The sequence below is a fragment of the Calliopsis andreniformis genome, chromosome 3 (assembly GCF_051401765.1).
Source record: "Calliopsis andreniformis isolate RMS-2024a chromosome 3, iyCalAndr_principal, whole genome shotgun sequence".
Lineage (NCBI taxonomy): Eukaryota > Metazoa > Arthropoda > Insecta > Hymenoptera > Andrenidae > Calliopsis > Calliopsis andreniformis.
This window is the reverse complement of record NC_135064.1, coordinates 21,994,661-22,019,590: the sequence shown is the minus strand read 5'-3', so window position 1 is coordinate 22,019,590 and position 24,930 is coordinate 21,994,661. Positions and strand designations below refer to the sequence as shown.

Here is a 24,930-nt window from a genome sequence, read left to right as displayed (position 1 = left end):
TACGCGCGTAATTTGTTATAGATAAAATAGTAACGACGCTGCAAGAGCTCGTGCGCCATTTAAGGCGTTCCTGAAGGCAACTAAGGTTCCTAAAAGAGTATCTCCCCGCGCGACGTCGCGATATATCAGCCAATCAAGGAAGTCTCGAGACGTTCCCCTCGCAACCGAACGCTCGTAACGCCGTATTTTTCTCTCCGTCCTTATCGAGACGTGTCTCACCGTGTCACGGTCGCCTTGACATCGGCCCGCCGCCGTTATCTGAAATGTATCTCTCCGCTGCTACTTGACCTCCCCGTATTTTCAGCTTTCCCGTCCGTCCGATCCGATATGAAATCTTCCGTCCTCGACGATGGAAGGTGTCTAGGTTCGATTCACGTCTTCGACGACCTTTTTCTGCGGCGTCGTTATTCTATTCGCTACCATTCGCGACAGGACTCGGAGAAAAGGACTCGAGGAGGGGAGATGAACGTTTGGACCAGAGACTCTCTTACGAGCTCTGGAGGAGTTTATTTTCTGGACCAACTGTCAGCGCACGGTCTTTGGGTTTTGGAGTTGCTGAGTGGTGTGAGGGTTTGATTAGGAAAAAGATATTGGATGGTTCCTGTGGGTTATGGCTCGAGTGTTTTTGTGGGTGTTCTGGGATGAGTGTTTTATTCGATTCGATTTAGAAGGAAATTCCGAGTTATACAATTTCTGAGGGGTTGGTTTAGTTTGGGAAGGCAGGTTTTTGTGTTTTTTACTTTCGTGTTGTACACAGCAGCTGTCTATAATGTAATATCCAACCGATTGTCATAGAGAAGGGACACATATTATTTTTCCAAATTAGTGTATTTTACATTTGCCATTAAACTGACGTGTAGTCACCACTAGTAATATCACAAAGTGGCGTCACCTATTTAAGATGAGTCCTCTTCGCGAATACATCCTCCCCTTCAATTTCCTCCAAAGTTATCCAAAAAAAGCTCACAGGTGTTCACCAATACTTACCAAGGCAATCGCACGCGAATGTCCATAGGCATTGAACTGCTTCAGTAACCAGCCGCTCTAATCCCCGCTGTAAGCCCTCGATCACACGTTCACGCATCGACCGAGGCAGATTTTTCTTCCCGCTGCTTTCGTTTTATCGTCGGCTGCCGGCTGACCACGATGTGTCTTACACATCGCTGCTCGCAAAAGTTCGATCAGAGCTGTCCTTTGCAACGCCACGGTTCTTTATGGCCGCGGCCCTTTTCTACTTCGAAAGGCCGAACTCGTTACGCGGCCACGTATAACGAGACGCAGGCAGCTCTTTCATCGCCGTCGACCACTATTTGTCAAGCTCTCCTCGCGCGGAAAGGCCATTAACGTTCCTGCGTTTCCTTTCGCAACGGCCCGCCCTTTGTTCTTATCTACTTGACTATGAGAGCCACGGATCCTAGTCGCAGTCAGTCGGCCTAAATTATTAATCAGCTACTTTCTCGCGTGCCCTGCCCCGCGCTGCAGGTATGCGTCGCGTTATGGTTCCTCGCGTCGATGGCTGAGCAGCTTAAACAACTGTTCCAGAAGCGACCCTGCCAGCCTCTCGCCCCCTGTGCCCCGCCGCATCGACACCGTTGTCGTTTTTCTAAGCCTGAAGGCGACGGTGTGCTCGTTCTTTTCAATAAATTACGTTTCCCATCGGCCATTCCGTTTGTAGTTTGTTCGACGACGGAACCGAGGCTTCTTCACGGTCGTTTTTCCCCTCCCATTCGGAATTGAGTTCCTCCCGTTCAGGAAGTCAATTTGCTCGTCTTACCGCGGGGATCGAGCACGTTTGTTTCGGTTTTGAGGATCGATACTTGTTGCAGGCTAGCTCTTCTTTCGATGGGAACGTTTACTTTGCTTTTTCTACTGCGAGACTTCGGGGTTTTTATTCGATTGGGGGTCTGTTGATTTTATCCTGCTGTGAATCTCAGTTCTTCTCTTAGCTGATTGGGTTTTTACATAGTATCTCATATTTCGTATTTCTTGTATGGTGTCTAGAATCTGCGTTCGTCAGATGTTGAATGTGGATTAGCTGATAGACAGTAAAGTGTATTTAAGTTATATTGTTTTAGTATCTATAAACCTGTTTTAGTATCTATATGAAAAAATATGGTCTCAAAGAATGAGATACGTGGCTATAACTCCCCTTAGCCCTCCTGTTAATCCAGGTCTGAGTTTAAAAAATGTTTGAACATCAAAAATTAAGACTTTCTGACTTAATTATAGATGAATTACTATCGGAAAGTCTATACAGTTACTATATACTGTGTATCACCTTATGTTTCCTCAATTTTTGAAATTTATATATGTAGTATTACATCTCAGAACTAGTTTCCACTGATTCTCAGAGATTCACGTCAGATACATCCCTCAGCCCCAGAACCCCACACATTTCTCAAACTCCCAAGGTCCCAGCAAATGACGTCAACCGAAATTTGATCCCCGAACAGCTGTTCAGTGCATCCTTCATATATCTCATTGACAATACAAACTCCTCCATAGCCAGCCCACGTATCGACCTTGCCAAGATCGTGGTTGGTTTGTCAGTACAAGAAGGCATGCAATCACGCGGAAGCGAAACTAAATTTTCGCGTGATTTACTTTCCAAGAAGCACCCTCGAGCGATCAATCGAACTTGAACCGACTCTAGGTCCGTCCTGCTGCAAGTTTCCCGCCAAACAGGCCAAGTAGCGTCGAAACCAGCCGAAAACTCGGCACGTTCTCGCCTATCCGTGTAAAATCGGTTAGCACGCTTCGCCCGAGATCACCCTGACCTTTTCCCCTCTCCCTCTACCGAGCATTGATCACGATCGTTTCCCTCCCTCGCAGGTTCAACTACCGTTCAGGCAGTAAGTCATCGTTCACGGCCATTCTATGTTTCGGCCAGTCGATCGACCCCTGAGTTTCAGGCAGCGCGCCAACGAGTGGATCTATAAGGTCAGTCTTAACGGTAAAAACGCGCGCGCGACGCGGGCTAATGCGGAATTCTCCGTGGCGGTGGTCTTTGCCAAATGGGTCAACCGCGGAGAGAAGGGAACCCAATCGGCCAACACAGCCACGAAGGCTGGCGCGACGGTGACGACGACAACGTGCAACAACAACGAGATATTCACGCGGACGGCTCGGTCGGGGAGCCATAAAAGTCGTAGCGCGGCCTAGCTAGATCTATACCGCAACCCCTAAACGAATTACCGTGGATTTAGTGCTGGACAGCCTTGAAAAAGCACGACGGTCACGGAATCGATCTTCCTAGCTGTCCCTCCGCCTCTTCCTCGAGACTCTCCGCTTCTCTCCCCTTCGACCGTCTGCGTTTGCTTCCTGCCTTTTGCTTTACTTCGACGCGAACTTGTGCACCACGACATGGAGGAACGGACGGGAGTGGGTAACAGGATGACAAAATCGATTATTTTGCTATATTATTGAAAGTAATTACAGTAATTAATGACTGAGATAAATCAGTGTTTTTGAATAATTGCAGTTTTAATTAACTATGAATCACCTGGAGGATGTATTTAATCTTGATGGTTGTGGTCTGAGAGTGGTGCTTGTAGAAGTACTGAGTATACGGAACGTTGGTTCTATGATTTATATAAAAAGTTGGCGATTTTAAGGTAATGCAGTTTGAGGGTAGATTAATGCTTGGATCTTTTGATATTTTGTTCTGGGAGGGAATGAAAGAGGTGGAATTGATTGGAATAAAACTGTGCAGGCTGTTTCGTTTAATTCGAGGAAGCTTTAAACGCTCGCTCCCCTTGGCTGCTGCAATTTATTCGCTAATTGCTGCACGGCCTTTCGCTGCACCAGCGATTTGATTAACGAAAAATTGCGAGCCGTCAACGGCAAATGTTTCCCATAGGTTTCGCCGCCGCTTCGTTACCGTTTGAATAAGCTTGCGACTTCAATTAACGCCGTACACGCCCACGCGCCTCTCCCTCGACCCGAATCCTGCTTCTTAATTGGCGAAGGATTTTTCGTTTCGGTGATATCGGCGATCTGCGATTGGACTGTTTGAATTCGTAATTTTCTACCTATTGTGCGCTTGATGAAGAACTGGGAAAAAGGGTTGATTAAAGGGGTGAATCGTGCTCCCGATGTGATAATGGAATTAGCTGGTAATATCTAGTGAGAATTCCGCATTAGCTACGCTATATTCATAAGAGAATTTACCTAGATTTCTCAGATCTCGGAGATTGAAGCTTTAGACTTTTATTTTATTTGAAGTATTGAAAATTCTATTCTTAATGATATCAAACGATGCAAAGTCTTAAATTTTAGTTATAGGTCTCAAAAAATGAATACAATATTAAAAAGTGATAAAAAATATTTCCATAGACTGAAGATAAAAATTCTGTATCCTAAATCTCAAATGAGGTCTTAACTCTGATTTTCTCAAAACCTGAAATAAACTGTTCTGCCTTAGAACCACAGAGTTAACTCCTAAATTCTATCACAGTGCCTGCAATAATACTGACTTTCTGAAATTCATCAGATGCTCTTTCTCTGGTCGAGGGAGCCAGCCCCAAGTCCAAGAGCCGGGCCTTGGTTCGCGTGGTTCGCCACAGCGTTGGTCCTCTGGCGTTGCAGGCGAAGCGTCACCAAGGCGATCCTAGCCGTGTCACCATTCAGACTCCTAAAGAGGCGGCACCAGTTACCAATGAGCACCTCGAAGGCCTCGTCGACGGGGTCGCTGACGAAGCATCGTTACAAATCGGAAAATCCCATCCTACAAAGGAAACACAGACACGCGGGGATCAGGACGAGGGTGAAGCGATTCTGCACTGGCGACGGGCCTCATGTGACCAGCTCCACGTCCACGATCCCGACCCCACAAATCTACTACAGGGTGACCAGAAGCGGCAAAGTGTACGGGCAATATCCAACCAAGGCCGCCGCGGCGGCGAGCAACAGCCAGGGAAGCCACTGAACCGTGACCATTTCATTTCCTCCGATCGTTCGTTACCGATAGTCCTGTCGCGTTTGTGGTACTTGTCCCCCTGCATACGTGCCCTGTAACTCGGCTGAAAATCGCGTCTGCATGTACGACACGCGCATCGTTTACTGCCATAAAGTCATTTTCGCAAAGGAAATTGTGTGTCTAGTTTTTGAATGGCACTACGAGGTTGTTTCGGCACTATATTCCCTTTTAGAGGAGATCTTTTAAAATATATTGTTAGATGAAAATTGGGTAGCACAGATATCTTTTGACAATGAATATTATTTTAAAGAATTCTGAAAGTTCTGAATTCACTAATTGCCACAATGATAATTTACCTTAATAAGCTTCACTCCTTTAAAAAATTGTTACGCACAGGTTAATTCTTTGCATATCGTTCATGTACCATCTTCTCCATTTTCCACGATATGCCCTCAGTCTCCATTTCTGCTCTGAGCGCAAGGTTTATCGAAACCGTTCAAGTTTACCGAAATGTGGTGCCGTTTTACGTCAAAGGAGCGAAACGGTTGAGCAAGGAGCGCGGCAGTTAGTTTTCTTGGTTCTTCCTGATGTCCTCGGCCCACATTCGAGTGTCGAGGTCGTCCGACGTAGACCTTCGCCGAGGTCACCATCGTATCCACAATCCACGACAACCGCGAGCGTCGTTTTGGACTCCTGGTCTCTCGTCTCTCCTCTCATGTGGGCGTAGATCAATAAGCGTTCAGTGCGTTTAGACGGCTTAGGATACCCTTATGCCTCGCCGTATGGTTTGCATCTTGCGCAGCCATTCGTCGATCGGTCGTTCCAGGTGCTCTCGACCTTTATGGACTCTCTTCTTCTTTGATATTGGCCATGAAAAGATCAGGATCGTCATATAATGACGAATTATAAAATAAGGATATAAAGGAGAGTAAAATAAGGGAACAGTAAAAATTAATCGTTATTGAGTTTTGGAGAGTGATATGTGAAGCAGCTTTCCTAAAATCCCCTCTTTTCTGAAACTACTGATTTTACGTGAGAAAATAAGTCGGAAATGAAAATTGAAATTTTTTGAGACCGCGCTTCGTTTTTAAGAAAATTGACTGTGAATGTTAGCCGAGTACGCGTGCACCGAGGTACAAGCTCAAGTGAGTGTGGGAAACACTTCTAGTTTACAGTGGAAAGACTGAGTGGTCAGACTGAGTGCTCCCTTTATTTCATGTTCCAGTACACGTCGGTACATTCGTGTTAGAGTAATATTTTGAACACGATTTTCTCGAAGACGAATTTTCGCCAATGCAATATGAAGAAACATTATTCTACATATTAAATTAATATACATTTATGTGGAATCATTACCACTTCACTCGTGAACTAGTAACAAGTACCATTATTATTTTGCCCACTGCTCGCAAACAATTATCAGAAATAAATTAGCAATCTCTAATCGATAAAAGCATCGATTCCCTCTCAGTTCAGCCTCGTTGGAGACCCAGCACTATTTTTAAAGGAAAGGCGAACACATGACTGGAACTGGGCAATAGCCTTCTTCGACTAATCAGTTTTCCACGCAAACTTTCCTGTAAATCGTCCCAGCAGACGTTGTATCACCACACCTACGTTGCAATAGTCCACGGAACAATGAACAGTCGCGGAGTTTCTAATCAGAGATGTGCCAATTTGAGGCGGCACAATGGCCGTGGTTTCAGAATGAGCGAACGTATCGGATGTGTACACGTCGCAGTTCAGAATGAAACGTAACCAAATTTAATGATTCAGTGCCCTGTTGCGTCAGCTGTAGCAGCTTGGCCCACCCTGCTGATTTCTAGAGAATTCCTCTGGAACCAAGGCCCTTAACCACGTTCTCGATCGACAGAGATGAAATTATAAATAGAAGCCCGTCTAAGGGTAGACAATAGCAGCAAGGTGCATGGAATGAACGTCTATAGAGACTGTTCCACGAATTTAAGCGCTCCTACCGGAAGTTATATCTTCTTGGACAAGTCAAATATAGTATTTCAGGTCCTCCAGAGATCGACGTGGCGTGAGTCGTTCTCGGAATGACGTAATTTTTTATTCATCAGAATTATGAGAAGAGGAATCAAGTTGATACTTAAAACAATATCTACAGATTTTATTTGCATTAATTCAGAATTTCACAGTTTTGCTTTAATTCAGTATCGTAAGATGTGAAACACGTTTAAAGCCTTTCTCTCGTAATCGATCACTCAGTGACAGTGGTTATCTCACATAGACGTCGTTTCTTTGCAAACGAGTTTCGTCACCGTCTACGAACCAAATTAAGCAATTAAATTCCCGGCCCCTGATTAGAACCTTTGTTCGACGCCTGCGCGCCCGTCTCGAAGGCTTCGCGAAACGTGGACGCGAATTTCCTGTTTTTTAATCAAGAGTGCACGAAAATAGCACCGGGGAAGACTTAATCAGCCTGTCTAACGTGAGTGGATGAAAGGAGGTCCTATCTGATTTGAATAGAATGACGATGCTGGGATGGGGCTTCGTTAAGGTCACCGTCAAGACCTTGCCTATACTGAATTACGTGATCGCCAATTTCAACGTCACGGATGCATCCTATATCGGCGAAATAATGTTGATTCATCGAAAAGTGATTCCCTCTTAACACTTTGTTTTATATAACGACGCCTCGGTGTATCCACTTTTAACCAGCGACGTCTAACACGATTACTAGTCACTGTAAAGAAATGTACAGATTACTTGAAATCAGTATCGAAATATCTCTGGGATATAGTTTACAATTCTACAGAAAAACAATCTGGAAAACCTCCACTGACTGAGACACAATGTTAGTTAAATTAACACCCACACAATTTTAATCTACTCTGTAGAACCAAAGGAAAAATAGTTGTCGTCAAACCATCCAATGATTCACCCTCAGAATTAGATAGATACGCGATGATGGATTGACACAGCGCGAAAAAGAATTTTAATGGAACGTCGGCTGAGGAATCGTGAGCCCAAGGGTAAGAGAAAAAATCAGCTGGAACAGTTTCGTCCACTTGGGTGGCTGACGACGCGACAGAAATAATTGAATCAGCATATCCGGCTGGGTACACGTTCCTCACGTTCCCCTTATCTCGACGAAGCGCATCTTACAAAGTGGTTTCACTTTATCATCGACTCTCGCTCGCGTGTTTCGCATCAGTTATTTATGTCTGGCGATGAACGCCGTGGAGAACCTATGCTGAGGTCGCTCTCGCGCGACGAATTTTCAATTAGATTTGCATAATGCCTGTTTTAAGGACTCCTAAGGTGTCTGGGGAAAATTGGTTCCGCAGGGGTTGCGCGTCCATGCATTTCTTAACGGCACCCCTTGGATTAGCATTGAAGCTTGTAATTCACTGACCTTTATTGGACGAAATTCTGATTACTTACAGTATAACTTGTTATGAAAACTTCCTGAAAAAGGAGGAAAATGAAGAATAAATGACAAAATGAGAGAAGATAAGAATTTGCTTCTTTTAAAAAATTCGTCTATTCTAAAAAAGAGCAATAGACCTAACAATGGTACAGTACTGTGTTGTTTTCAGATTACAGCTCATTCTATTATTAGCATCGTCACCGAACTAATTGAGTGGTAAGTAATATCGTAATGGACATTCAGCAGCTACCGAATGCAAGGTGAAACGATTGCGCGAAATCCCGCAATTGGTTGTCAAAATAATAGCTCGAATTCCCAAAATAGCACATCGTTATAATTTCCTCCGGGTCATGTTCCCAGAATCCATGGATAGTTATTTATCAGCCCCTGGCTGCAGTGCAAATGGGATTGTTGCGTTCTGCAATTGCACAGAACAGTGCAGTAAATCCTTCGGGGTTCTGGATTGAGGAGCGTTCTCCATATGATCATCGCTACGCTACCCCAGTCAATGGAGAGTTAGTTACAGGTCATGGAGTGCTACACAATATCAGCTTCCTAGGAAAAGGTTATCGTTTCTGCATCGTCTTTTAGTTGTCGTACAATTAAATGTAACTCTGGAAATTCTGTATAGGTTGGTCTATACTTGCAATTCTTTTCAATCGTCTCTGACGTCTCTCAACATCTTTGGTTCTTTAGTCTTAAAGGCTTTTCAGTAATTTGTACAATAGCAGGAAAAGGAAGAAAAAGTATGGAATAAAGAGGAATTTAACACAATAGTTGCTGTTGTGCAATTAAGTGTTATGGCCTCGACCCTTCGAGTCTTGGAAGATGTGCAATGATGAATGAGAAAAATTAATAACACAGACACGATGATTAAATTGTCAATTTTTGTGTATTACAATCTTGAAGAGGAAAATTGATTTGCTGGTTTTCTGTAGACTGTTATGATGTCAGGTGTGCCGATTTAATGATTCCATTCCGTCTACACCACCACGTCGAGGTAATCAGTGCCAAAATTGATGAATGTCATGCTCATTAGTATCACCATTCGTCGGTTATATATGGGAAGTTCTCGGTTAAGTGATCGAATGCAAATGAGGTGTTACAAGCATACAATTTGCATAATGGAATTTTAATCTCTAGATGCTGCGGCACCGCCAGTGACACCTTATGGATGCACAAAAACCGAGTTAATAATTAATGACGCCTGTCCAAATGGAGGCATAAATTCTTGAATGATATCTACGTGTAAGGATATCGACATTACAAATTCATAAAACAAATTTGAGTTACAGATAAGCGGCAGAACCTCGAATGGCCTTCTCAACCTCAAGCCTCTAAAAATTAATCCTTCGCGGTGAAAGCTGAAGTAAGCGTTACCAAGAAAAAGCGATACGTTTGTACTGCTTAATGGTAATATGCCTCAAAGTTTTTAACACGAAGACCTTGCCAGTGCGCAATCCAGCTATCGACTTGTCCTTGCCCAAGATCATTAATCGTAAAATCAATTGTCCAGTTCTTCTGTAACCGGATCTATCAGAAAAAGACTCACGTTTCACTTTCTTGCTTCTAAATTTAACCACAGTGCACGCAATTCTCTTATTTACTAGCGAACAATATTGATTCCATCATTAGGTTCAGGTTGTCATCAGAAAGTAATTTGTACGGGATATTACCAAGCTACTGCCTTTTATATATGTATCCTTCTCCGATTGGGGTACGAATTACGCTAGAATAGAGAATTAGAGAATACAGAAAGCACCCCATTTAACTGCCTCTCAGTTTACGAGAGGAGCATTCACAGTCTGACCACTGATTCTACTTGAAGTAGAAGTGTCCCCTCACGTCGTGACCCCTGAAGTACCTAGACCTGAACATGGGTGCAGATGTACCGACTAGCTTGGTACACAATGTCGATTATATTCTATAGTTTCTACTTACTTTTTCATGTTGAATCACTATTTTTCTATTTGTACCATTACTCATATCTGTGGCTATAAGACAAAAGAGCAGAAGTCAGATTTTCAGAAAATAGAATTTATGGCTTACTCGATGTCTACAAGATAGGGTTTATAGTTCTGAAAGAAGCAGATTAAATTAAAAGAATAAGATTGCAATGAAATGAAATTCTGTAATGCAGAATGAGAATTCAAAACTTTGGATATCAGTATCTAAAAAATAAATGTGAATAGATGAACGAAGAGAATACTTTTTTTCTAAAATAAAAATCTACTAACTCTGTTCTCGAGTAACAGTGACCAAAAAGCGCTTCAACTTCACAAAAGTAATACATCATGCAGGAATAAATTCATAAACTTCCACTCGAAATTTTCAAGCAGTACCACATCCCCAGAATCTCGAAAAACCACAACCTCATCCAAAGCTCCCGCCACCAGCACGTGGCACATTCATCTCCCCAGGCTCCCCTGGATCCCCAAAACATGTAATTCCTCAGAGCACCCTCTCCCCCCGCGCGTCCCCAAACCGCCCCTGCGGGCAACGCAGCCGCGTCGAGTCCCCAAGTGAAAGCAGGATCACGTAACGACCGAAAACAGCCCCAATGACCGAGATCTCGGAGCACGTGTCTCTTGCTGGTGGGTGCTGGCCGCTGGATGCTGGCTCCGTTTCGGGAGCGGGCCTCGAGCGACGGGGGGCAGGTGAGGCGCGAGAATCTGCCTAAAATCGAATGACGATGGCAGGAGCGTTCGTGCAGGGCGCCGTGGCGTCGCGCCGGCAGGCTTCGAGCCAATGCGCTGTGAAAATGCCCGGGTGGGAAAGGGTGGACCGGGGGTGGCGCGCATGCGTCGTCGCGGTATCGACGCCTCGGCTCCCGGGCCGAGGGAAAGAAGCGGACTCAGGCGGGTAGTAGTAAAGCCCAGCTCGGGTCGGCCGAGCGCAAATGCGCGCTCTACGTGCTGACAGCCGCGTCCCGTTCGAGCTGCTTGTCACGAGACCTCGCGTCGTCGTCGGGATCGGGCATCGGAGGGCACCGGGAGATGTGCACGTTGAAAAGGCGTCCCGCGATAGAGGACGTCGCTCAGTGAAGATCCTCGGTTAACTGTGTCTCTGTGTCTGTGTGCCCTCGCCGTATCTCACCCTCCGTTTCGCTCTACCCAACTGTCTCTGCTACCCTCGGCGTTCTCTCCCGCTGCCTCTGTTCCCCTGCGACGCTCGAGTCCAGAAGGGGGTGAAAGTGGCGCGAGCACGGTCGGACCCAGACGGAGACTGGCGGCGACCGAGGCACTGGCGAGGAGCTGGTGCACGAGATCAGGATGAGATCGAGGAGGTACGTGCTGCACCGGAGACTAACGCCGACTAAACGGCCAAAGATGGCAGTGGGTAGGTCGAGCCGAGCGCGTCACGCTGATGTAGGGATGCTGCGTGCACTGGATCGCCCGACGGTTTCTCATTCACCCGCTAGCACCGACTGTTCACCGACTGTTCGACTGTTCACCGACCTGTCCCGCGTGCTCCTCTCGCTGTCCACTCGCGAGGCGGAAGCTCGCCTCGCTGGCAGTTCCGTCGCGCGCGGAGGACTCTGCCACCATCGAACGGCGGGAACTCGGCGGAGGTTAAGTCTCGCTCGGTCTCGAGCCAGCTCCGAAGCTTCCTTCGCCGTGGCCCCTTGTTCGACGGTGGATCCTCGAATAATGGGATCATTCTCTGCCGTCGGTAATCAAACGTGAATGAATATCAGCGAAGAGGAGATCCGCGGACAATGCGTGCCTCTCCTTTCACGTTCCTTCCTGCTGTTGCTCTTTCACCCGCGTCTCCCTGCGTCACCCCTCTCCTCTCTACCTTTTCTCCCGTCTCCATCCCCTCTCACCCCTTCTATTTTACTTCTTCCCGGCTCTCTTTACCTTTCGTTTCCTTCTCTTTCACCGGCTGAACCCTTTCATCCCCTTTTCACAGTGTGGCCCACGTTCGGCTTCCCTTTGATATATGCGCTCACTCAGACAGGCGCGCGTGCATCCACCGACGCGCTCGCACACGGACGCCGCGCACATGTGCGCACGGTGCCGTTCGAAAATTGATGTCACGAGGCGAGGAGAGCGGAAAATACATAGATGTACACGTACACCGACGCCGGATGTACATTGACTCGGCCCTATCTGTGTGCTGCCGTCAGCTTATCACGACATGCGCATCATTGGGCAAATATTCGGTTAACTAAACAACAGAGGCAGCCCGACGGGGATGCATGTTCCATGGTTGTACCGCGAGGGGAGGGAACTCGTGGCTGCACGGGGACAATGTGATTCTTTGCGACAAAATTTGGGGAAAATGTGGGAGGACTGTTTTTGAGCTCGGTGGGTGATTTGGATTTTTTGAGAGGATATCAGTAGTAGTAAATAGTAAACCAGACTAGCTTTGATTTAATGATAAGTTTGGGGGGGAAGGAAATGGGGGGTGAAAGGCTCAATGGTAAGGTTGTGCTATTCGTGTCCCAGGAGAAGTCCCCTGGGAAGCATTGTCATTAATGGTTTCTAGAGGACTTCTCGTGAGAGAAGAATAGTACTTGTTCGGTGAAAATTAAAGCATTTTATTGATTGAGAAATTGTTGGAAGTATTGGTTCTACTACTATAAAGCATTATAAAGGCAATTGTGTCCCTGTGAATCTATTATTAAATGAGGAACTTCTGAATCTTGTTTCTTTTGTCACGAGAATAATCATATTTAGTATATTGAAGACTAGTGTGCTCTGGTTAATAGCTTTTGTAGCTAGCTTTCCCCGATAGGCTATCTGGTTCTATTTGCTACCCACAGAAGTTGTTGACGTCTTTGTAAAGTATATTATAGTATAGAGTGAACTTTAGTAGGACGTTGTGTCTAAAAATCAGGAGTTAACTCAACCATATGTCAGTCTCGGTTAACTTTCAGTCATAACCAATGTAAATTACATGCCTTTCTATTAAAAAAAAAAACTAAAATACATAACCATTAGGTTACCCAAAATTAACCAATAAAAATTTCGTAACATACAATTACTGTAACAGATATTTCCAAATCAAATCTACAAGCTCAAAAAAATGTTCAGTGCACGCCCATAAAATAAATGCAGATACTCAATCCCTAAACCCAAAAATATAAATAGAAATATCAATTCCTAAAACTGCGAATAACTTTATCTCCAAGGTTCTTAAACCAATCAGTTTCTGCAAATCTTCCAAAGAAAACTCTAAACCTCCCACGTTTTCAAAACTTCCGAATCTCCAAGATTCTTCCAATCTCTCCAGAAGTTCGAGCCCCAAATAAATTTCACTGGGACTCGGATCTCCATATTATCGAGCCGTTCGAAAATGCTGAAGCCAAAGAACGTCTGTCACTAGGACACCCGTTTTGCTCCGATGATAATTGAAACGCTCCAGCGGAAAAGGGACACCAATCCGAGCGGCATTCACTCTCCACTTTCTTTCTCTTCTTTTTCCCCGTCTTTCACCTTTCATCCTCCCCCTTTTTGTGGCCTGTTTGCTCACCAGCAACCTGTCCGGTTCTCTGTTAATCGTTGTTGTTGAAGCACACGAAAGTCCGATACACTGGCGAGAATAACGTTATTTAGCCTGTTAACTGGGTCACTTCTCGGCCACAAACGCGCCCCGCGCATTTAAGAGTGATCGAAGGCGAATCAGCTCGCTTTGCTGCCAGCGAACGTAACACGCGACATAATGGTGCATTTGCTTTTTCCATGGAAACGAATTTACTGAATCGCCGTGTCGGGGAGCTCGTCTTATCCAATTAACGGGTTAATCGTCGCGATCAGCCAATTGGAAATAAAACGTGCATTGTGAAGAGATAAAAGTGGTGGAACTCGTTATTAGAGATGGATCGTTAAACAATTACGTTGCAAGAATATACACCCTTCGAATCGTACAATTGTTGTCGAACCGCAATGAGATCATATAATTTAAATATACACACATAATACCGCGAATCTTATCTTATCGTGAATTCTATCCCATACGAGGTCCGAAAATGGGAAATTGAAAATATCGAACTGCTACTCGATCGTAAAATAGCAACATTCGATTTCATTTCGTGTATTGCTTTGCTCCATATTGCAATATGAAAATTTCTCCGTTTCGGCGATCAATTATGCGTTTCGGGCGCAGGTTACGGGAACGAGGAATACCGATAAATGAGCCCCCTACCCTTATCGCGGAAGTTTTCTCATTAATCAAACCATACAAAAGCACCACGACGAAAAGCGTAATAACTTTGGCTATATAGGGAGAAATTCAGAAAACGGGACGCTAGTCTGGCTGTGACGTGATTTAAAGGTTTAATAAAGTCAGCCACGTGGATTAATTCGTTTCCGAACGACATGCAACGTCAGGAATGATTTGTCGTTCGATCAAAATCAGCAGGGAGGATTGATTGCTTTGAATAACTTGCTGTTGGAAGAATAAGCGTGACTCATTGACTCAGAAATTGTGTCGACGAAATTAACGGATACTAAATTGTGTTTTGGGAAGCTGGCTTGATAAGACAGAAGAAAAATTCCTCCAGTTTTACTTTAGTTTTGAGTTTTGTGTAGTAGAAGCAATAAGGAGAGTAATTTTCGCAGAAGTCGGTCGAGAAGCATATCAAGTCGACAGCAAAAGTGTTTCTTCGTAAACGATACCATTTTCGACATTGTCGCATCTAAGTGAGCACTATGACTCATTGTATGTGTAATTTTGTCGAGTTCTTGCGTGATCGATTCTTTGGCACCATTCCTAGATGACTAGACTAAGTTGCCATTAAAGTTTAAGTGGCAAATTCCTAGGATACAATTTCCAGATAGTTGGTTAATTATTGTAATCGCGACACATGCAAAAACAGTGTTAAAAATTTCATAAATTATAGAAGAATGTGGTCGCTCTAAATGACTGGAAAATTGAAGAATTAATTTGGAGAACTTTAAAGTTGTAAGAATTGACTCTCTACCTCTGAGAACTTTCTCCAACAAAGTTTAAAGTAGAACGCTTCATGGATCTCAGTCCGAACTTATTATTTCTATTCTCTGTTGCGTGATTTATGAGAAGGAAAAGTTTGCTTCGATTCTATTTCGATTTTCTTTTTATATAGAATAGAGCAAATGTGGCCTAAAATGGTTGCTCTATTTGACTCGTATATTTATTAAATATAGTAACAATACAGAGATTTATTGAAGCAGCAGGGTCTTTTGTTCTGACAGGATAAAGTATTTCGTAGAAGAATAGTAACGTTCAACTTAACAAGCTTCTCGTTCACTTCTGCTTGTCTTTCTCTCCGTGCCTTCTAAATTGAGATTCTCGTTAGTCTTGGAAATCTTTTGAACGACTGAGAGTATGCGAAATAGTTTGGCTTCTCTTCTTTTACTTTCGCGCATTGTATTCTTCTAACAAATAGTACATGCAATCTTACATTCACTATGAAAATTATTTATTATTAGCAATATTGCTTGCTAACTAAAGAGACATTTATAATTAAATTCTCTTAAATAATATAAAAATACTTTAAGATAGTTTATTTGTTACACACGTTAAATAATATTTCATGACTGTAGGCAACTCGAAAGAAGGTATCATTTTCTAGAGAGAAAAACTACAAGTAGAAGTGGTAGGATAAATTTTTTCCTCTGTACACGGGGCTTCGTTTTCCGAACAATTGACTTTGAAAAGCCGTCAACGCGTGCACTTGACTACGGTATGATTTAGAAGATCCTGTTAGAAACGTAAAAAAAGTCTCGTTCCCCTTTTTTCCTTACGTGTGTCAACTGTATAGAATGCTGTTTCTATTTTTTCCCATATGGAGCACCTACATTTATGAAATGAAAATTACGTTCACTTCAATTTATAAAGCTTCATACATTTTGATATTCCCTCCTCTCTAATTAGTACATTATAATTATCATTTTTATTCAGCAGTAGATTTTCAATTACACGACAGTTTTTTTCCGTCATGAATATACACGACGAGCGAGGCACGGATGAATATTAAAACTAAAATTAAAATTCATTTCCAATGATAAGTTAAATTTCTCAGGAGAAAATATATTCTCTTGTGCGCATCTTCCATAGCTATTCTAAGCATCACGTGTGCTTAGTTACAATATTTTTATCATCTTTTAGTATGATCTTTTCTATGTAGTCGTCTCTAGACACACAATCGAGTCAGCACAGAGAACAAAAATTCGCTTCACTGCGTTTAACCTTTTCTGGAGAGTATCGTTTCGCGATCATCCTTGCAACTGTATCCTAGATACGAAAGGAGAAGCAAAGACTGGTTATGATCGGGTCACGTGTCATCGAAGACCGATAAGACTGTTACAAGGCAACAGAGGAAACGGCAGAAGAGAACAAACTCTAACGTGATTTCTAAATCCGAGCGCTACGAGGTCGGGGCTTCATTAAGCCCCGCATTTTTATGTAACAGACTTGACTGTCGCTGGGTGTCCCGTGTACACGCGAACTATTTACTTGTCCAATCACTACTGAAGATATTTAGAGCAGCTGTCAGTGATATCTTTACCAACTCGCATTATTTTGAATTAATGTTACATTTGAAGCACATCTACTTCAAAATCAGTCTCTAAAAAACAAAATTCTATTTCCTTCGATTTCAAGACTCACACCCTATAAAAGTCTTAAATTTTCTATACACATACTGTCTCCAGTACTTATACTCCCATATCATTCACTTACAGAACAAAATCACAAACCCCTTATCTCGACTCTATAATTGTACTTTGAATGCATCGAGGTTCCCCTCCATAAAATTAATTCTGAATAATACAATATTACACAGCCTCTCTGCGTATCACATTTTACAATCACCCACCCCCACTCGAATTGTGAGTATTATATCGATAATCGTTAGCAGCATCTCTGTCCCAATTCAGCCTACAGAAACAATATCGCCGACCACAGTAGATTACGTCCGTCTGTACACCGCCTCGCGGAAACAAGAACCGATTTACGCGTCGAGGGTTAATTCTAGACCACCCTCGCCTCGGTCCTCCCTTCACAGCCAATCCGATAGAAAGCTCGATAACCGAACAGAAGGGACATCCTACCTGTAATCTATCGTTATCCGTCGACTTCAGTCGAAAATATTCGACTGTGCTCTAAGAGAACACGAGCTTTACCGATACTCGTGGAACGCTACCAGAAACGTTATGCGCGTTAGTATTCGATTGACTTTGTCGAGGATCGTTGGCTGCCCTATAGGGTGGTGCTCGAGGGTGATTGTCTCGTCGAGTGCGCGCGGTTTCCACGGCAGACTGTCTCCTCTATGTATCCGCGAGTTTACGAGACGAGGTTTAATGATCGTCGCACGAGTACCGTTTCGAGCGGGTTTTAATGACGTTTATCTTGGGATTGAGAATCGCGGTTATGACTGGATGATGTTGTACGATAGTCTCGTAGGTTTCATTCAGACCAGAAGAGGTGAAAATTTTCCCTTCGCTGGTGGAGAGGGTGGACTCTTCAACGTCGAAAATTGTTTAATGAGGCACATCTTTGGACTGATAATTGCGGATATGGTTGGATGGCTTTATCGAGTGTTTCGATACGCGGTTTCAATCGACTGTGGATTGCTGGAGCGTATAATGAGAAATGCGATGAATTTTGTGGCGAAACTTGTTTGTGGAGAGAGGATCATGTGGGGGCTGTGTTTAGGTAATAATATTGTGGTTGGAGAAATTGTTCCGAATTTGTGTTTGGAAAATAGCATTCGACCCTCTTGTTAATCATTAAAATATTGAAAGGGAGTGTAAAAATATTCGACTCTTTTATGATTACAATTATTTCTATTTGTGATAGGAAAATAAGAAAATAAATGTGTTTCCCTCGTTTTTGACTCCAGCAAAAAGGTTAAAAAACACTTCTTTAATACAAATTAATATTCTCCAATGCTTTCAAAGCCTGTGAAATCGATAAAAAAGGGTAAGCAATTTCAACTTCATTGAATATCACTAAATTGAAATTAACCCGCGACAATATTCACCTCAACCACTCGACACCCGAGAATTACAGAAGTCCTCGAATAACCGAATACACTTTTAAAAATAATTAAACGCAGCTCCGAATCGAACGAAAAAAATACACAATAAAGTTAAATGCAAGCCAATATTCGGTTCTTCTACACAACATCACCGTGACTGGTCTCGTTCAGCTCTCGGCGCGTTTGTTTTTCACGGTTGGCGTTTTCCGAGGGAAATTCGCTCGTGGCCATCAGGGCCACACGCTGTCCCGAATAAAATACAGACGTTCCACTTTAATTTGTACGAGCACGGCAATGCACGGCATACACGATGGCTACATAATACGGCCCTCCTCCATTCAGGATCGACTCGGCTGAATTATGAATGGCGGTCGATAGCTAGAGGGAGGACGCGTGTACTGGCCCTGCGAGTTTCACCTGACCGTGGGTAGAGCTACGTGGCACTCGCTAGAATGCCCTGTGAAAAGGGGAGAGCCTATCGACAGCGTTGCCGTGCTCTTGGTCAACGCAGCTCACTGCGCGACCCTCGTCTCTCGAACCTACCCTCTGCAATTCAATTCGCACGATCCGCCCCCGAAATACAGCCTATCCTAAGCCAGTGTCCTGTCCAAAGCGATCCTATCTTCGGAAATCGTGCGTGGGAGTGAAATTCACTGGTGTAAACGGCGTGTCGAGTGAAATGGGAAAGGACCATATCGTTCCACGTTGACAGTGACGTAGCAGGGGTTTGGTAGAATATTGAATGGGTTTTACTTGTATCTGTTGTGAACAGTAGATTGGTATCTGTAGCCTGCGACTTGGAATTTGAAATTTTAGTACTCAGATTGGGGGTGGTATGGTATTGGGTAATATCTGTTTCATTTGTTGGAAAGGAGAGTTTTGATAGGGGTATTGTCGACGTTGAAGCTTGGGAAGAATTTTTTTTACTTCTAATATTGGTATTTGTGATATAATTAATTTATTTTACATTTGAATTATCAATCTTTGGAAACCTCGAATTAAAGGAGAGTTGTCTGTATCATACTGGTCTCTTGAGTATGGCGTAGTGTTAAAAGAGATTATAGTGTTGTTTTGATACAAGCTCGATGGACACTGAAGTTCCCCTGGAACTATTCTTTCAGTTTATCTTGTCCTCAACTTCAGAAGGGCAAACAGCTCCTAAGGCGTAAATATATCTTAGAAATAAGTTTCTTACATTTCTTATGTATGTGACTGATTACAAGTAGTGAACTTGTTCCGAGACAATACTATAATCACATAATAAAAGGTGTCTTAAAAAGCAAGCTCCTTTATCTAAAATCTACTCATAAACAAATCCCTGTCAAATGGAAAATACAATTTAAATAGTAAAACCTTAAATAGTACAACCTAGGCAACTCTCCTCCATAATATATCGACTAAATAATAATGAAAACACCAAAGCGAAGTCCAAAGCCGAATTCACCGAAGCCATGATATCGCAGAGCCACGCTCCCACTAATCGACTGGTCACGCTAGCTCCGAAAGCTTCACGTGCTTCTCTTCGTCATTCACCATTCTCATTCTCTTCGCATCGATCATTTCATCGTCGCCCCCGCAGCCCATCGTTTCTGGCCAGATCAGCGCTTCGTGATGCCATCCCCATAAATTAAATGAGATATCAGAGCGGTTCTACTTGTCTGCTTGCAGCGACATGGCTGTATCGATCCTCCATCAAGATCCTCGATGTAACTGCCTCGTTATCGAAGGTACGTTCGCGTAAGATCGCACGAGTGAGAAGGGTTTGTCGTTGGTGGTGGAGGATTGACAGCCGCTGGCTGGTCAGGTACCTGGAGGAGATAGTAGGGAGGTCCAGGAGGCGAAGGCGGACCAGGTGCGAGCTACCAGGAGGGCCTAGCACCTGGCTGGCTTAGAGAGTCTTGAACCAAGGGGGGGGGTGACGGGTAACAGCACCTAAGGGCGGGTGGGGGGATGCAGCTCGAAAGGGTGGCGGCATGGAGGAGCCCTCGCTGGAGGCTCTCATGCAGGCGGGCCTCATCTTCGTGGTCGGTGTCGCCATCGTCCTCTCGAATCTCCTCATCATCGTCACCTACCTTAATTTCCGTGGTAAGTACCTCATGCTTATGCAAAACTTTTGCACGAACGAATGCTAGAGACTGATTCGAGAATAGCGTTCTTACAATAGTATAAAAGAAAAAGGAATCGTGTCCCTATACGTTAGTTCATCCGAAAATTTCGTAGTTTTGTGTAAAAGTACTAACCCTTTTTTAGTAGAAATGATGAACATAAATTAGTAATAGGTAGAACATTTGTTATGTTGAAATTCTGGTTAAAGAAGTTTTCGGAGAACGGAATATCAAGTGATGCATCTAAAAAATTAGAGACGAGGGTACACGTTACAAAATGAATATTGGTGAATTTTATGAAGGAGCAATATGGAGCTCTACCTTTTTAGATGCTTCACGTTCTATGCTTTTTTCCCCATAATTTCCATCTATATACTTTTACATAGTTAGCTAAAAAAATATGCAAAGTGTTTCTGAATTGTTGGTACAAATATTCAGCATATAACTATAGTAAATGCAATAGAATTAGAAATTTGTATAGCACGAGTTCTTTGAATTAACAAATGCTATGCCTGTTAATTGTATCTTTCAAAATATACAGATCTCAATTAGTTATCGACAATTTAATGATACACTGTGCGCTATCATTCGCATAATGCATTCCAAACTTCTTTAATTCAATCATTAATCGCGATATCTAGTTAATTTAACAACTTGAAATAACTTAAATAAATAGTTCTTTCTTTGCATGTGTTCTTGCTCTTTCTATCAACCTAAATTTTTCAACATACCTATTCAATTAAATAACTTTCGTAGCAACTTTCTTATATTGAAGATGTATTCTTGTTTGAAGCAGATTACTAGTAGAATTACAGACTCTATAACGTCTTCACATTCTTCCAGATCGTCTTTGCAAGACCACGCGGTCATCCTTGTAAAAAATTCTCACATTCATTATCACCAAGGCACCCTTTAGTTTCGTCGCGAATCTTGTTGATTTAAAGCATCGCCCTACTGACCCTGTTACCGCGTAACGTTGAAAAAGTAACACTGAGCTGAACGCAGGCGTTCTAAGCGTTGGCCGAGATAAATAATGAGTGTCACACCGCGTAGGTCCCTCCGAGGTGATAAACTATTACTTGCTGTCTCTCGCATCGGCGGACCTTCTCTGTGGTCTGCTGGTGGTTCCGCTCTCGGTGTATCCGGCTCTGGTACGAAGATGGGTCTATGGGGACATCGTGTGTCGTCTCGTTGGTTATTTGGAGGTTACCCTCTGGGCTGTATCCGTTTACACCTTCATGTGGATCTCTGTGGATCGTTACTTGGCCATCAGGTATGCTCAAGTGTAGTCAGAATTCCTTATTAGCTCCTGCAAGCTACTCGGTGCTTTGTGCTGCGAATTTGTTGAAACACGCGTGCCGCTTCTATTACTCATAGCTTTCTCTCGGTGAAGCAGATTACTTATATATACAATTTTTATGAATAACTTTACATTCACTTATTTTTAGGTTTTTTTTCTGAGAAATTTAATTTGTTGAGAGAATTTTGGTCTTTAGAGACTTCTACTTGTGTTGGTAGTGAATATATGCGTCAGAGAATATAGTCAAATATAGAGTCAAAGAATGTAGAAGCAAACAAGTAGAATTAGTCTTAATTACAATACCATTCCCTTAGCAGTAACACAGGCCTACTTAAGGAACAAGGAATTGTTACTCAGAACCATCACTAAATTTCTTTTAGCCACACCTGAGACTACTGGTAACTCATGACCTAGAATCTAAGGTCTTCAATCTTGGAACATAGATTTAGAAACACTGTAGAATTCCTCAGACAAAGCATACAGTAGGACCTCGATTAATCGACTTAACAGAAGACCCTAAACACCCTCCTGATAACTAATTTGACGTTTTGCCATGATCTACTATTAAATCATAATTCAAACCTCAATCCACATTTTACTCTACTTCTATTATCCTATCACCAATTAACAGTCCAATTGAGACCAGGTTAATCGATCTTCTACTGTATATCAATTTAAACCTAATTTTAAGTAGTTCCCCTAGCACCTAATGAACAACCAGAGTCCTCCATCGAGCGATTTCTGTTTGACAGAAAACCATTACGATACGAGACCGTGCAAACGAAAACCCGATGCCAGTGCTGGATGGTCTTCACGTGGATCAGCGTGGCGATGATGTGCTGCCCGCCCCTGCTTGGTTTCCAAAAGCCGATATTCGATCGGGAGGCGTTCATCTGTATGCTCGACTGGGGAAACATGGCTGCTTACACCATCACACTGTCGATCCTCGTGCTAGGCCCATCGGTCATCACCATCGTCTACACTTACTGCTACATCTTCACAATGATGAGGCGGCTACGGTCCGGCGTGCTGATACACGACAAGGAGTACGCGACTGCGCTCTCGGAGAACTTGAGCAATCCGAGTCACATCATGTCCTTTATCCTGGTGATGGCTTTCTGGGTATCCTGGGCACCGTATGCAGGTCTCCGGATATACGCTGTCGTTAACGGACCGCCTCAGGTAGATCCAACGCCATTTCGTTATTAAGCCTAAGATAAAGAAATTTAGAGAATCTGGAGGAAGGTAGAGTCACATCTGAACATTGAACAAGTGAATTACTTCCTGTGTATTAATTAATTATAAAAGCACTCTTTGAATATTGATTCGATGATGACTACAGTGGTAAGGAAAAGTAGAAGCTGTTGGGTGAATGAAAGTTAACGTAGTTTGGAAAAGATTTGACAAGAATGCTTGCAATTCAGATCGAGTCTGTTCATTCTTTATACCTGGAGGTTTATATACACAAAAATTCAGCATCTTGAATTCAATCTTTAATTTTCATAACTTCGCTCCATTTCAAGAGACATTCTTTAACTTCTCCCCTTGCAACCACTTCAGGTACCGTTCCTGCACTTCGCGGTGGTGTGGCTGGGTGTAACGAACAGTTTCTGGAAGGCGGTGGTCCTCGGGACCCTGAGCCCGCAGTTCCGCCTGGCGGTGCGTGTCCTCTGTCTGACGCTGTGCTGCCGTCACCGACGACTTCCGCCAGAGCTGCTCGGCCTCGACGACGACGACTAAAAAGGGTGAATCGGCGATCAAAAACGCCTACGAGAAGAAGAAGAAGAAGGGGAAACGCTTTCCTTCGCGCGAGTCAGCGTTCTATCAGCGCGCCCCATTCCTAGAGCATCGCTGTTCGTCTCGAACCTGAGAGGCTGTTCTTGCATCCGCCGCCACCCTCCCTCAGAGTCTTCTTCGACGGCTGAGACTGAGATTCCTCGTTCCGTGAAACGCTACGACGTTCCGTCTGGGTTCCGATCAAGAACCTCCATCACCCTGGCAATCGTGATCGAAGTGTCATTAGAGGAAACACGATCGAAACGGTTGCTCGTCGCTGACCCAACCGACTCAGACATCCAGATTTCTTCGACTCTCGGCGTTCAACAGCAGCCGACGTTAGGACGCCTCGCGTGTCTCCGCCAGTTTTACGCGATCTCCCATTTCGACATGATTTTTTAGCGCCCCGAGAGCCGCGTTCCTAGCCGAGCGAGAAGTCAGTCCCCGGGGTTGAAGCTCGGTCGAGTACAATAAATAATCTAATCAACGAGTAATCGAACGCTACGATAATAAAATCGACACTTCGAAGACTAAATTTAACGATCATCTACGATTCTATTTTTAGGCGAGTTCAATTATCGACTTCGTCGAGCCTTGCCGCGCGTTACGATTCTAATGTCTGTTAACGATTAAACGATGCAACTTTTAAAAATGATTAAAAACAGAGGTATTTAAGAGACATAGATGACGCGTGCCTGATCTGGCCGCGTTTCTCGCTTCTTTAAATATTCGAGTCACCTGAGCGTATAAAGCGTGACGGTGTTCCTTTTTCTATACGATTTCAAGTTAAATATAGTCGATTATATACACAGACACGTTTACGGTCTATCGTCGAGAAGAGGTACTCCTAACGCCTTTACTAATTCTTAAGACAGAAGGGAACGTTGAAACGGGCGTGGTGGACGGACGAGAGAAAGAATCGAGGCTCAGTTCGATGAGGGTCGAAAGGTCCCGCGGAGGACGAAGAGCTCGCTCGTGTCGTCGACGAGCTCGGGGACTCCCCTCGAGGTCCTCGCCGAGGCGCCTGCGCACCGTCTCCGAATTTCGCTTCGCTCAAATCGAAAAATCGCCAGGGCCCGCTCGATCGGGCTCGCGCGACGCTCTCTGTGTGTCCTTCTCCTTTCTTTCTTTGCTTTCGTCATTCCTCATGGAACTTGCGCGGGAGCGTTTCGAAAACTTGCCTATCTACGTCGTAAGGTGACGCTCAACAAGTATCGTAGCGAGTCGCGAAACGGAAACGAGCAGCTGTGCGAATCACCGTCGCGAGATTAGGGAGCGGAAGTGTTTCGCCCCAGCGGGCCGAAATCAATCGCGAAACATGAGTGAAAAAAAAGAAAACTAATAAGAGTAAGATGAATGGGAAGCTGATGTACACGAAAAAAATAAAAAAAAAATACGAGAACACTAGGTCAATTAACGGAGATGCCTCTACGAATGCGACGCCGCGTCGATCTGCGCTCCCGTAGAACG

The 24,930-nt window shown here is 43.8% G+C and overlaps 2 protein-coding genes across 3 annotated transcripts; both read left to right on the top strand.

Moving 5' to 3' along the window:
• The first annotated feature begins 2,901 nt into the window (after positions 1-2,901).
• Positions 2,902-5,084, top strand: LOC143177099 (uncharacterized). Of its 2 annotated transcripts, none has more exons than XM_076374883.1 (2): positions 2,902-2,940; positions 4,493-5,056. In XM_076374883.1, exon 2 carries the CDS (start codon positions 4,493-4,495, stop codon positions 4,925-4,927), a length of 435 nt encoding a protein of 144 aa, XP_076230998.1. In that variant the 5' UTR covers positions 2,902-2,940; the 3' UTR covers positions 4,928-5,056. The 2 variants fall into 2 exon arrangements, with proteins under 2 accessions (XP_076230998.1, XP_076230997.1); XM_076374882.1 differs by lacking the exon at positions 2,902-2,940 and adding an exon at positions 3,994-4,115 and having other exon boundaries at positions 4,493-5,084.
• A 15,152-nt stretch (positions 5,085-20,236) lies between these two features.
• Positions 20,237-23,557, top strand: Dopecr (G-protein coupled receptor DopEcR). The gene is made up of 4 exons (XM_076393203.1): positions 20,237-20,364; positions 21,438-21,657; positions 22,437-22,866; positions 23,245-23,557. Exons 1-4 carry the CDS (start codon positions 20,253-20,255, stop codon positions 23,422-23,424), a joined length of 942 nt encoding a protein of 313 aa, XP_076249318.1. The 5' UTR covers positions 20,237-20,252; the 3' UTR covers positions 23,425-23,557.
• The last annotated feature ends 1,373 nt before the right edge of the window (positions 23,558-24,930 follow it).

Coding starts and splice junctions, on each gene's coding strand:
- LOC143177099 (XM_076374882.1), top strand. CDS start 4,046: ATGAAGAACTGGGAAAAAGGGTTGATTAAAGGGGTGAATCGTGCTCCC. Junction 4,116..4,492: donor TGTGATAATGGAATTAGCTG/GTAATATCTAGT, acceptor GAAATTCATCAG/ATGCTCTTTCTCTGGTCGAG.
- Dopecr (XM_076393203.1), top strand. CDS start 20,253: ATGGAGGAGCCCTCGCTGGAGGCTCTCATGCAGGCGGGCCTCATCTTC. Junction 20,365..21,437: donor CACCTACCTTAATTTCCGTG/GTAAGTACCTCA, acceptor CACACCGCGTAG/GTCCCTCCGAGGTGATAAAC. Junction 21,658..22,436: donor GATCGTTACTTGGCCATCAG/GTATGCTCAAGT, acceptor TCTGTTTGACAG/AAAACCATTACGATACGAGA.